The sequence below is a fragment of the Convolutriloba macropyga genome, chromosome 9, assembly GCF_964194025.1.
Source record: "Convolutriloba macropyga chromosome 9, txConMacr16.3, whole genome shotgun sequence".
NCBI classification, from domain to species: Eukaryota; Metazoa; Xenacoelomorpha; order Acoela; family Convolutidae; genus Convolutriloba; species Convolutriloba macropyga.
The window spans coordinates 51,696,360-51,710,769 of NC_134476.1; the positions used below are offsets into that span (position 1 = coordinate 51,696,360).

The window sequence follows — 14,410 nt, forward strand, 5'->3', positions numbered from 1 at the left end:
CAGAATTGTTCATTAAGGTTCATGTAATCTCTAGCAATACTTAAAAAACAAATAATTGTTTGCTATGTTTCAGAATTGTTAACCTAAAGTTTATAACCTATGTAAGAACGATATGTTATGAAGTTTATGACAATTTTTTGTGTTTTTGTTTGTCAGTGGCATTCAAACACAGATATTGAACATGGGTTTCAATAAATGCGTTTGCAAAAAATTTTCATCCATTAAAAATGGCTGTAATTGTAAAACTTTTTCTTTCTGTAGAAGTGCATTCTCAGTTGTTTATCTAATTCTTAATCGTCGTCCTGTAACATGAGTAGTTTGACCTGTTTTTTGTTTTGCAAAAAAGTACAAGTTGTCATGGCAAACGACCTCCAAAAATCTCTTTTTACCAAAATTATTTTGCCACTAGAGTATGTTGGTTTTGTTGTTTAAATATCATTAATGTCCGTGTAATTCGGAAATTTTTTGCTAGAACAAAATACATTTTGGGGCGAGTTCGTTAAATTGAGAAAATTTTCAAATTATTGTATCAAGTAAAAAAGTTGTTATTTTTGCTTCCATTGGAATAATGGAAAAAGATCATTCAAAAAACGGATTCAGGGGAAAGATAAAAATTTTGGAGAAGACTCGTGCTTCGGAGCTACCCATTGAAGAACTAATTTTTTGTCAATTTTGATTTTTTTAATTTTCTTACATTTTTTCTTACGTCTCATCAACTTATGAATCCATGAGTTAAACGTATCAATCTTGAGATGCCAAAATTGTTCTGCGCCACAACAAAGACGCAAATAAGATACAGCGAGAAAAAATTCAAAAGAATAAAATAAAACAAATGCTAACTGATGGGCACTAGACTAAAAAAGATTTCCAATGATGAGAGTCGCTTTAGGAGTATTATAAATGACGCAGCAGTTGATTTATGAAATGAACAAACACAGCCGAGGAGTAGAATAGCTGATCAAAAACAACATAAGATTAAATACCTGCGGTTCTTTTAATCCAGAGCGTTCACTAGAAGCTTTTGGACTCTATTCGAATTTTTGGACTCTACTCATTTCCTGTGTTTTTGTTTAATTGAATCGACTTCTCTGTTTTATTTTCCATCTGGAATAACCCGGAGCCTTGTGTCACCAAGGAGGAGCAGAATTTCAGAACTTATATTAAACAGCCTTTACACATTAAAAACTGAAACGTAAAACTTGCTGAATTTTTGTTCTTATTTATTGAAATATTGTATAATTTTCCATTTTTCTTCAATTTGAAGTCTCTTTTTAGTGTTTTCAAACAGGTAGTCATTGTTAGGCCATTGAGGAGGAGATGTTACGCTGTTCTTTCAAAGATGAGTTTTAATCATAATGCTCAGTAAAAAAATCAGTGAAGTTTTCATATTGCTCAGAGAAAATTCACAGTATGAGTCACAAAATTTTCATTCTGCACAGAGAAATTTCATAGAGTTTTTTCATACTGTGAAGAATTAATGCAGAAAGGCGTTCTGAATTTACCATGATCAGTCCAAAAAGTGACATGATCAGGTACTTGGCAGAAAAAATTCAGAATGAAAAGATTCTGAATCTTTGCTGAAGTTGTCTGCGACGAACGTCTGGGAATGCCTTTTGTTTGTGTGAACACAGCTGAAACTTTTGCGTCAATGGTCTTATATATTAGTGTGTTCTGGGCGCTTTTTTACGCTTATTAAGTGACTATGATATTATCTTGAGAAAAATTAATTTTGTTCTGTTAAGCTTTGCAATGTATCACTTTTATCTCTCTAGAATAAGTAGAAAAAATTTTGATTTGGGCTGGAGAAAAAATTGGCCTGCAATATAGTTCTCTATATTTTCTTGAAGTCTGTTTGAACAATTCTCGGTCAGAAACATTTCAGAACTTTTTCTGTGTCACAAAAAGCACTTTGTTTTATTATTAAAAAACTTGGATAGAAAATTCAACTCATTTTTTGCAACTGTTGCTCAATTTATCTATATTTGAGCCAGACTGAGAGCACTAACTGATTTTTATGTTTATTAATACAGAGAGGCTGTTTTTAGTGGCAGTGGAGTTGATATTGAGATCGAATATGAATTTGGTGTCAAAGTAATGGGATAATGATCTATGATTTTAGTTCAATCACTTTTTCGTCTCACCACGAATGGACGGCACTTGGGCATGATTTGGAAATTAACTTGTTAACAAAGAAGCCATATCTGATCGAAGAGCACATAGAACTGAACTGCTGGTATGCCGCCAGAAACCGAATCGAATCCAGACCCCGTGATGTCCTCTGTTGCAACAAAATCCCAACAAAATTAAACTGTTCAGCCCGTAAGTGCGTTTAACATAATTTTTGTCATTTCGTTAACTAATTTAACCCCGGAATTTAACTCCCACATTTTTGGTTTTCAACCAATAAGTAGCACCTGTTTTCACAGATTCAAAAAGTTTCAGGAGAAATGTATCCGTTGGCATATAACCTGTGCGTGGGTACCATAGGTACAAACCTGATCGTAATGAAACTTTTTGAAAATCAACTAATCTTAAAACTGCGTTCACTAACCAAGTATTTTGTTGTTTTTACGTCTTTGTGAATAAACTTGTTACTTTTAAAAATAACCCTATTTAATTTTGGCCTATACATTGGAAGAAAATACTTTTTTTTATAGAAACGTGTTACATGAGCGCGGTTGGAAACGTGATTCCCCCAAACCACGAGAAACAACGACATCAATTGAGTTACATTCCTCTTCACTCTTTGAAAAAACTTCCAAAGTCCGCAAGTTGGCTTCATATATCATCTGAGAATCCCGAAGACAACGATGCCAACAAAACAGCAGGCAAACAAAATCAGTCGTTGAAGTGTGAGATTAGCAGTAAATTTCGGCCATCAATAGAATACCAAAATCCAACAAAAGAGTATGAAAATGAAGAACCCAATAATAGCACTTTTTTGTCTTGGTTTTGGGATCATGCATGGTACTTTGGCCCAGTGATTGCTGTTCTCCTCTTGATAATAACAGGTTAGTACTTGCACTGGCTTTATTTCACACCACAAAATGTTTTTTAGAGAATGTCTCTATAATTTGTCTTTTTAAATCTTTTAAACTGAGTAAAATTCAATCAGAAGTCAAAATTGGCTACATATATAATCCTTTATGCTTTAGAAACGTATTCATACAAATTTCACTAAAGAAATATCCGTCGTGCATCTTTCCAGTTAGCAAATGGAGCTTTCAATCTGGTTAAATTTCCCCAAATTCCCTTTGACCAAAAAAACTCGCTAAAAGCAGGTCTCAACTGTATACATAACCAAAAAGGTAGAAAAATGTTTTCGCAATCCAAAACAGTATCAGAAAATATTTTGAGCATCAAACATGACATAATATATTAAATGAAAAATCGACACCCCCTTCAACTTTTGACAGTCTTGTTGCACATTGAACTCATTGTTCTCTTTATTATTGATTGTGGGAGCTGAGCTGGCGTAGGAGGAGAAAAATAAATGCAGTTTTGAGGGGGGAAGCAGTTCTTAATAAAAGCAGTTCTTAGTTATTTTTGTATTCGTTGTTTACTTCGTCCAATTTATGTTGACATAGCAACCATTTACGTCAGTGTAATAGTCATAGTTCTGGTTCTAATTCTAGTCACTGTTACAGTTATAGTCTCACGTGGACAAAGGAATAAAAAGAGGCATAAACAGGATCACAACAAGCACGCAATAAGTTTTGTCGCAGACAACAGCTTTCCTTTAATTCAGCAAAATTATTGCAATATTAAATTAACTTGAGCAGTAAATAACTTCCTACTATATTTTGCATTTTAGATAATCTTGAGCAGCAAAAATGTACTGCGTACAGTGTCCTGTATCTGCAAATTACTAGAGTTCAAATATTTTTACACAAGCTTCAGGTTTTTCAGCTTCTTTGTGAGTTCAAAGAGCAGGACCCAACCTAAGTTTAGACCGAAATGATTTTGCAAAAACAGGTTTTAGACATAGACAGGTTTTGTCTTTGACTTGTTTCCATATCCAATTGATTTGGTATACATAAAGAGATCTCATATTGAGTGATCTGCAGAAAATCCATTGCAATTTCACGATGAAAGAAATTAAGCTGAGCAATTAGTCATTAACTGCGCTTGTAATGCAACGGTAGAATTATAGCGGAAATATAGTTACAAAAGTGAAATGTAAAGACAAATTTTCCGGGCAGAATTGGAACCGCTAAAGATAACTGGGCCGAAAAAAAGCTGTTTTCTTTTTTCATTGGAACTGTAAGCCTAAAAACAACAGGTTGTTTTCCCTAAACAAAATTTAAGGGAGCAGGGTGGGCTTTTAGTTACATTAGTCCAGTGCTGTTAACAGTAAAATTTTCTGTTAAAACTTAAATGTCTGTGTAACTGTTTGTACTCTATTTTAAACAAAATAACTCCGAGTTTTTTTTATGTAGTTATTAGGTAGCCCAAATTCAGGCAGCCAAGTTTATAAAGTTTATATTAAATTGTTGGTGCTTGGGTTCAATTACATATTAGAAATGGAACATATAGCTTGAAGTAAGTTGCAAGTACCGGGCTGGTGCGTGCGGGTGAGTGTGTGTTTGTGTATTTGCGTGTGTGTGTGTGTGAGTGTTTGTTTGTGTGTTTGCGTTCTCCGAGTGGGTATATGTGCATAAGTCTGTGTGCATGTGTGTGTGTTTCGTATGTATGTGTGTATGCGTTTGTTGTGTATGTGCATGGTTTCGTATGTTTGTACATGTTTGTGTTGTGTGTGTGTGTAAGTGCTGTGTGTATGTGTGTATAAGTTTGTGTTTTTTTGTGTTGTGTATTTGCGGGTTTGTGCATATCTGTATGTATTTGTGTTCCGTGTGTGTTTGTGCGTGTGTGTGTGTGTGTTTTTAAGTGTGTGTGTGTGTGGGTGTGTGCGTGTGGGTGTTTGTGTGTGCGGGTGTGTGTGTGTGCGTGTGCATGTGGGTGATTGATGTCTGATTCTAAAAAATGCCAAAAAAGTCCATAAAATATTCAAATGTGATGCTAACGTGTTTATGTTAAAACTATCAACGTATTGCAATTACATATCCTGTACAGACAACATCTGTAACTACTATTGACGTTCTTCGTTTTCTTTGCTACCATGTTTTAGCTTTCAAATAAATCTGTTTTAGCTGTCATTTTCTATCGCTACTGTTACTTTCAAACACAACACTGCCCTTGTAAGAAGAGACCAAAAACAGTCCAGGCTGATGAAATGCCAACTACTGATATCCCGAGTGATTCAACAGAGGGAATTGGAATGGGACTTTTGGCTACTCTAATGGAACATCCTCATACTCACTCTCTGGAAGAAATTGTGAGCGTGCCTTCAACGATTGAACGATCCATGTCACCACCTCGTTATGCGGAATCGCGTGAAACGTTTAGTCTATCAGGGTCCTCACTTGATTTCGCACTGTCTGAAACAACAAGTTTCTCCTGATTGTCTCACATTTTCACTCTAGCTCAGACCCCCCCCAGTCGAGTCCAAAAAGTTTATCTTGCGAGATTCTGCAAAAATACTGCAACAAACTTGTGCAAGCGTGGCAAGAAAAATGGCTGTATTTGCAAAATCTGTCAAAAAAATATTAAATTGCAAAGTTTGACCGGAAATAAACAAAAGGATTCGCCTAGCACTGTGTGTTGCTCAGAATGTTCCAACATTAACATTGGTGGATATGCTAAAAAATGTTTTAAAAATGCTGAGATGTTAAAATGAAAATAACAATTTGTAAGAAAAGAACGGATTTCCAAAAAACACTCTTTCAATTTCGAATGAGTGAGAACAAAAAAATTTTTTGCCAATGAACGAACGACAAATTGATTTTTAAAATTTCTTATCATCACAAAATTATCGGACAAAATAACACAATTACAAAGCACAGTCATTGAATACAATTTAAACTCGGATACCAGGGCTGTCTGCGTATTGAAAGATTAGTGTTCTTTTGTGGAATAATTTTATGATATCAGTTTTTCATACTTTCTGTATTTGCCGAATAAATATAAAATTTTAATATCTGAAAAGCAAAATAACCAAAAATCCAATTGCAGTAAACGATTACAAAAAGGCGAAGCATCAGAAGTGCATTATTTTTTCAACAATGATTATGACTTTTAATGAAATTACTTCAACTGATATAAAACTCGTACAAAAAAACCGGATAGTAATAGAAATTTTTGTTAAATCTACTTGTTTAATCGTAATTTATCTTCTTAACTAATGGATCTGACTCATGATTAATTTTCGATGTTTTTTTTTCTAAATGTTGTTAGTTGAGCTCCAATTTTAGATTGAAGGATATTTCATTAATTTCGCACGACAAAAATTTTACAGCGGAACAATCGAAAATCAGAAAAGTTTGAAAACAAATAAATTCTTAATAATATATAACAAAGTCTGGGCCAAAATCTTACTCATACTCGTTTGGGCCACTATGGTGCAGAACTCTTAGTTCCAATTGCAAGAAAACTGTGGAAAGTTTCACAAATATCTCCAATCTAATCAATTAAATCACAGGGTTAGCTTAGGAAGAAAAGATTTAAGCCGGTGTGGTTCTAGTAATTAGTCAAAAATGAACTCGGACATTGAATTAATTGTAAATATGACAAAAAAGACCTTCAAGTGAAAAACTGTCAGAAGATATGAGGTCAATTGATGTATCTCAAACTTAAGGGAGTCGAAAAAAAAAGAAAACAAACTCTTTTACTCTTTTTTCTTTGAATCGGGCAAAATAATTGCTATTCTGTAACATAGATAACTAAATCTTGACCACGATTTTCGAAAGCCTTGATAAACGGTGACTTCAAGAGACTTGGAGGGCAATGCAAACAGGAACAAAAGTGATTTTGAACAGTTCTTCACAACATCAAAAACAATTCACAAATTAAAAAATTCCCAGCCAATTCTTCTATTCTGTTGTTGGTATAATATAGTTACCTAAATTTTTTCATGTGTTGACATTTATTGGCAAAAGCACTTATATTTTTTGAGGGTGCATTTCAACTTTTATTTGGCTCTAAAACCGGATAACTTACAAAATCAAATCCGTTCCCAAAAAATAGGAAAATGACCGGAAAAATATTTGATTAGCAGTCACAGGAAACGACGATCATTTGGAGGAGCCAGTGAATTCCGTTTTGGCACAAAAGTTTCTAAGAGTAACAGAAATGTGTCAAATTATGAAGCCTTGGTTCTGCTCTCCTATTGATCATAGGTATAAAAAAACTAATTTAAAATCATAGGTATAAAAAACAAACTAATTTTTTTGCAACGTGTTCATTAACAAAAATGGCGGACAGTATTTGCTTCCATAACACAGTGTGAACATATTTTAGTATTTTTCCCCGATTTTCTCGCAGCATAATAATATCAATTTCATAAATAATGTTTACTCCAAAGCAACTACCGCTAAAAATATCTGGAAACATTTTTGGCAGATTTGTTTGACAAATAAGTTGATTTAGCTTTTATGGTAGTTTTTTTGTCATAGCTCATTTCTAATTTCTCATTAAAGTAAGCTCTCGCAACGGCTAAAAATACATCAGCTTAAATAGCTACCTTTTTTTCTGAAATTTTGTAGGAAAAAATTCTAAACTGGCCTGGATTCAAAAAGTATGGATAAAATTTTTTGCTAAAATTTTATTAATAAAAGAAACAAATAGCTAATGAAATAATATAGTTGCCGCTATCATTTAGGGAGTTTGAATTGCAAAAATTAATTACTAAATGTTAAATCGTTGAAATTTTATTCTCAATCACTTTCATGTGGTAGTAATTTTATTTTTCTACACACCAAAAAAAGTTCAGGTAAATTTACCTGAAAAAACACCTGAACTTACCTGAACAGTTCAGGTAGATTTGTCTCACCTGAACCATACCTGAACACACCTGAAAAATACCTGAAATTTACCTGAAAAATTCAGGTATCACTGCCTGAACTTTTACCTGAACTTACCTGAAAATTACCTGAAAAAAACACCTGAACTGTTCAGGAAATTTTAACAGTTCAGGTAAATTTACCTGAAATTTACCTGAAATTTCAGGCAAAAACTACCTGAAATTTCAGGTAAGTTTCAGGTAAATTTACCTGAACTGTTAAAATTTCCTGAACAGTTCAGGTGTTTTTTTCAGGTAATTTTCAGGTAAGTTCAGGTAAAAGTTCAAGCAGTGATACCTGAATTTTTCAAGTAAATTTCAGGTATTTTTCAGGTGTGTTCAGGTTTGGTTCAGGTGAGACAAATCTACCTGAACTGTTCAGGTAAGTTCAGGTGTTTTTTTCAGGTAAATTTAACTGAATCCTCTATGAGTTCAGGTATTAGTTCCGGCAAAATTCAGGTGCTTTTAGCTCTGTTCAGGTAGACTAACTGTCCGGCAAGACAAAAACAAGTGTAAAAGAACATTGTAAACTGTCGGAAAACTTTTCTCCAGTCAATTTATCAACCGACTATTGAGAAAGCGTATTCCAGTATACTGTATTTTTAAAGTGAATCTCAGCTCAGTATGCACAGAGTACACACCTTATACAGGACCGCCATCGAGAAGGCGTCCACTAAGGTCCCAAACTATTGGAGTGCCATAAAAGGATGCGCGGCAAGGCCGGATCCTTGAAGGCTCTCACTAAAACAAACGAAAAAGCAAAACGATAAAATACTTGACCAGGTAGTAAAACAACAGTAAACTGACAGAAAAATTTTCTTCAGTCACTTTATGAACCAATTATTTAGAAAACAATCCAGAAAGTTGTATTTTTAAAGTGAATCTCGGCTCAGTATGCACAGAGTACACACCTTATACAGGACCGTCATCGAGAAGGCGTCCACTAAGGTCCGAAACTATTGGAGTGCCATAAAATGATGCGCGGCAAGGCCGGATCCTTGAAGGCTCTCACTAAAACAAACGAAAAAGCAGAGACCAAACAAAACAACACAGGTGAAGACATTAAAACGAGTGCAAAATATCAATAAATCGGAAGTTGATCATATAGAGAATGCCGAGAAGAATCAATACTTAATTAGGGGGTCAGAAAGCAATCAGAAATTGTCGAAGATCATTCATGACTTCAGCAGAAACGGCCAAAAAGGCAAACAATTTACCAAAAAACAGTTTAGACAAGAAAAATCAAAATTTGGAAGAAAAAGACCTAGTAAAAGAACTGAACAAAAACAGCAACAGAAGCCCTACAAAAGAACAAAAAAAGATACATCTAGGAGAAACATCAATAGGAAAACAAAAACAAATGGAAAAAGAAAACAAGAGAAGATTACAAGGGGAGGAGATTTAAGAACAGGAAATCAACAAGCAAGCTGACAAGAAATTATGCAGAAACAACAACAAAAAACAATGTTCTAAAGAAAATTCAAGCTAAACAACGGATAGAGCTAATGGATAGATTTAAAAACGGGACACGATAAAGCGAAACTCATACAAAAACAAATTACCCAAACAGGCAAAAAGTAATTAGGAAAACAAAAAACAGGAAAAATTTTTTGACAAAAGAGAACATTTCATTCCAAGTGAACGAGAGAAAGACATTTATAGAATGAGAAAAAAATGCGAAAAAAGTAGCGATGGAGATTAATAGAATTGAAGGCTTAGATAAAAATCAAACCACTCAACAGCGAAAGACAAAAAAGAAACTTAAGTTTCAACCAAGAGAAAAAAAGCAGAAGCATAACATTCCAAAAACCAAAAGACAAAAACAAAATCTTACAATACTAGGAAAAAATTGACTCGGATCAAAAACAACGACGGGCAACCACCTAAGTTCACGAATTCCTCATGAAAAGGAACCAGTACAAGGTTAAAAAAGAAGAGTGAACCGGAAGAAACAAAGACTCAACTAACCATGAAAACAGAATCTTGAACCAGAACCTCGAAACAATAGTTGAAAGAACGAAACACCACACAAAACGCGTCTTAAAACAGCAAGCAACAAAACTTTCGCACAAACAAATGGAATGGCGAAAAAAGACAAAATGAGCGACAAAACTTTAGTTCAAGCAATAAAATTAAGTAGCGTCCTGAAAAAAATTCCGGAAAGAACAACAAAATGAAGAGTATTAAAACAAAACATTACTTTGAGAATATTAAAATATTAAAAAGACAGGCAACCGGCTGAGCAGTATCTACGAAAACAGTTCCGTCCCAAACCTAACTTCTTGAAGCAAGAAACAATTACTGACAGAACCAAAGGAAGAAACAAAAAGAACCTAGCTCGAAACAATAGTTGGAAGAACGAAAGACCACAGAAACAAGTTTTAAGACAGCAAGCAAAATAACTTAATAACAAACAAAATTAATGGGGAAATAAGGCAAAATGAGCAACAAAACTTTAGGTCATGCGATTAAACAAAGTAGCATCCTGTAAAAAAAAATTCCGGAAAAAACAACAAGACGAATAAAATTATTTTAAAAAAATATTAACTAGAGAAGATTACAATATTAGAAAATTAGGCAACCGGCTGTGAACTATCTACGAAAACAATTCCATTTAAACTTAATTTTTTGAAGCAAGAGACACAAGAAGAAAACACTATAAAAGACATCAAAAAAGCAGACAAAAAGATCAATGACACGCGACAAAGAGGAAACAAGAATAGAAATAACAGGACCAAACACAAAAAATGCAGACGAACTAAATAAAAGCTTACTCCCTGAAAACAGTTTAAAAACCTCCTACTTAAAGACAACAAAATAACAAGGACAAGACGAGAAAATGAGAAACCACAGAAAACAACTAGTAACACACGAACACCGACAAAAACAAAAACGCTAAAGCCATGGCTCGACATTTTTTCATCACGTTGCTTTCTGACCCCTTGCGAGGAAAAAAAACTAAATAAAGTCAAACAGATCACAAGTAAAACTCATGCTTTTTGTTTGGTTTCAGTTCAACGAGTTTAAAAATTTTAGTTTTAATTTTAAAGATTAATGAACAGCACAGGGGTGGTAGAATGTGATTGCGTAGTTCCTGTGCTCAGAAGCCAAGCCTAAATTATGCATAAAGTTAAGGTCTAAGTCAGAGGTTTTCTAGTATCAAAGATTAGAACATGGCAACCTAATAACTGGTCAAGTACAAAAATTAAAGCTAAAATTACTTAGGACTTCTGATCACAAGAACTAATAAACAGAATATTCGTTTATTTGGCTCAATATTGCAACACCTTTATTCAAAAATCAACTGAAGGTCGAAAAACTTAACAGTTTAAACCATTCAACACATTTGAGCCAAACCAACTTATACTGAATAAGCCAACAACTAAAGGTATTTTCTTTGGTTTTGTGTCTACTAAGCAAGATTTTTTTTAAATAATCAAGCACAACAAAACAATAATAGAAGCACAAATTTAACAGTTACTAATACTATTTTTTTGGTTGAAGCAGTAACTAAGCAAATCTTTTTCTGAATAAATAAGCATGCACGCGAATTAACAATAACTAAAAATAAAAAACTACTAATGCTATTTTCTTTGGTTTTGTGTCCGCTAAGCAAACATTTATGAACAATTCATCAAACACAGCACGTTGAACTAATAGAAGCACAATATTAACATTTACTAAGGCTTTTTGGTCCTGTTTCCGGATAGCAGACTTTTTTAATAAACCAAACACAACACGTAAAACTAACAGAAGCAGAAAATTAACAATTACTAATGTTTTTTTTTTGGTTTTCTGTCTGCTAAGCAAACATTTTTCAAATAACTAATCGAGGAGAACGGATTAAACTAATAGAAATAGAAAACTAAGTTCTTAATGGTGTTTTTGCATTTGAGTTCACTGAGCAAACTTTTAAAAAAATTAATCAAGAAGTACAACTAATAAAGCACAACTTGAACAGTAACTAAGCAAATTATTTTCTGAATAAATAATCATGCACGCGCAAGAACTAAAAATAAGCAGTTTCTAATGCTATTTTTTTTTGGTTTTTTGGTCCGCTAAGCAAACTTTTTTCGAATAACTAATCAAGGATTACGGATTTAAATAATAGAAGCAGCAGAGTAACAGTTCTTTATGATGTTTTTGCATTTGAGTTCACTGAGCAAACTTTTTAAAAATAATTAATCAAGCACCACAAGTAAAACTAATAAAGCACAACTTGAACAGTAACTGAGCAAATTGTTTTCTGAATAGTTTATCATGAACGCGAATTAACAACAACTAAAAACAAACAGTTACTAAAGCTATTTTTTTGGTTTTGTGTCCGGGAAGCAGACTTTTTTTAATAAAACAAACACAACACATAAAACTAACAGAAGCAGAAAATTACCAAGAGAATAAGAACTTTTAAGTGCTTCTGCTCAAATATCAGTCAGAAACGGTTACGATGAGACTTGAAATCCAACAATGGGTAACTTTAAAAAATTTGAGCAGGAAATAATTATGACCTCTGAACAGAAGTACATAAAAGCAGTAAAACACGTGCCTTTGGCTCTTTTTCAAAACGTTTTATTGCAAAGAGACAATTAAAGCTCGTTAAAATCATCAATTTAAAATTACTAATCAGCTTGAGCCAAAGCTACTGGTTAAAGGAGAATTACGCAACTATTAGTTCTTTTTTAACAGATTTTTTGCCATCTTTGACACAGTGACAATCAATTTTTTTTACCGAAATCATTCAAATGAGCACGATCGTGAGGTAGGAAATGACAGGGATGTATTATTTTGTTTCCATAAAACTTAGCACCTAATTTATTTTTCATTCTCAAAATAAATGACTGCAGTCTTGTATGTCTAAACTTTTTTTCTCCTTTATCGTTAAGATAAAATTCAGCGTGATCCAAACGTGGTAGCAATTCTAGAAAAAATATATGATGTTCATATGGCAGATGTTCAATCAGGTCAGTGTAGTACTTCAATAGCTTTTCATCGTTTGTGGTGTTTAAATCATTATTACCAACGCAAATGATTATATATATCTATATTTCACTATCTCAGGGTAACAATCAATTAAATGGCGTGCACATCTACCACCTCTACTTTTGTTAACAACTGGTAAATCCCTATTACAGTCAAGATCATTAAAATTGTCAAAAGTGTTCCGCAAATTTGAATCTCCTATCATTATAACCCTATTAATTAGCACTAAATTCACGTGTTTTTGAAGATACCACATGTAGTCTAGCATTGTCACAACATCTTCGTTTTCGTCATTGTCGTAGAAATAGAACTCATATCCATTTCGTTGCACAATTCTTTGAATGTCCATGTCTAAACACACTTTGTTGAATAAGTTAAAAATTTAACAGACCAAAACTTCCAGACCGAAATAAACGACCAAAAACTACCAGACCGGAATATAAGACAAAAAACTACCAGACCGAAATTCAAGGGCCAACTGAAGGTCGAGAAACCTAACAGCCAACTTTTTCATGAGATTTTGCCGAAGGTCGAAAAACCTAACGGCCAAATCTGACTGCTGAAGGTCAAAAAATCTAACAAAAATTTATCAATCAGACATGACCGAAGGTCGAAAAACAAAGAGCAACATGTCCCTGGAAAAAATTACCAAACGAACACAATTAGCTGCTAGCCAAACACGTTTTTTGTATGAAAATTTTGAGAAAAAGGAAATTCCTCAATAAAATTTAAAATTAGATGCATAGTTGTTGTACTTCAGTGCTTGCCTTATGACAACGTGTTCAAAAAAACAATCTACAACAGCGCATTTGTGAAGAGATAAAGGATGAAAATCAAACAATTCGTCGAAAGCAACAATGACGAGTCCTTCACTGTAATTCAAAGAAACACAGTAAGAACGAGATGATTCATGATATTCATGAGTTTTTATTTTGAAGCAAGTAAAAAAAATATTAGGTTCAGAAAACAAAACTTTTTGTATTAGTAAAAACTGAGGTACATGAGAGTATTCATTATCTAGGTCTTCGATTATAACGTCATTGTAGCCGTATTTTGTCCCCATTATGACAGCGCTGCTTGATTGCAAGCACTCAGATGATTTAAAAACCTTGCGATACTCTTCGTTTCTCGACATTAAAGATTCACTAAGGGTTTCAGTTTTACAGCCAGGAAACTCATTGACTTTGACAGGCACAGACTCGTTCCACTGATAGTACTCGTTAACTTGGTGTCGTAAAGCAAGACTTTTACATATATTTTTGAAATTGCAGATATTATGTGTTAGCCGCTTAAAAAACTGATGTTTGCGTTCGTACCTCAAAACACTTTGGTAGAGAAAAGGTCCCGACGATTTGAGAACCCTCGGGTAATGAATTAATTTATGTTGTTTAAACGTTACCGACTCCGTGGGAAAAAGCTGCACGTATTTCTCCAGATGCTCATCTGAAACAACAGAGCAGATTTAAAATAAGATGTATGATCAAAAAACTAACAAACAAGATAACTTACATATTAGGACTCCCAACAGATGAT

At 33.6% G+C, this 14,410-nt stretch overlaps 1 protein-coding gene across 1 annotated transcript in view; it reads left to right on the forward strand.

Annotated features, from left to right (window-relative positions):
* Positions 1 to 5,882, forward strand: part of LOC142345442 (uncharacterized) — a 14,391-nt gene extending 8,509 nt beyond the window's left edge. The window contains exons 3-5 of the mRNA XM_075397496.1: positions 2,120 to 2,319; positions 2,658 to 3,011; positions 5,151 to 5,882. Of these exons, the coding sequence (XP_075253611.1) occupies positions 2,120 to 2,319; positions 2,658 to 3,011; positions 5,151 to 5,461 (865 nt within the window). The 3' untranslated portion in view covers positions 5,462 to 5,882. The remainder of the gene's footprint in view (positions 1 to 2,119; positions 2,320 to 2,657; positions 3,012 to 5,150) is intronic.
* The last annotated feature ends 8,528 nt before the right edge of the window (positions 5,883 to 14,410 follow it).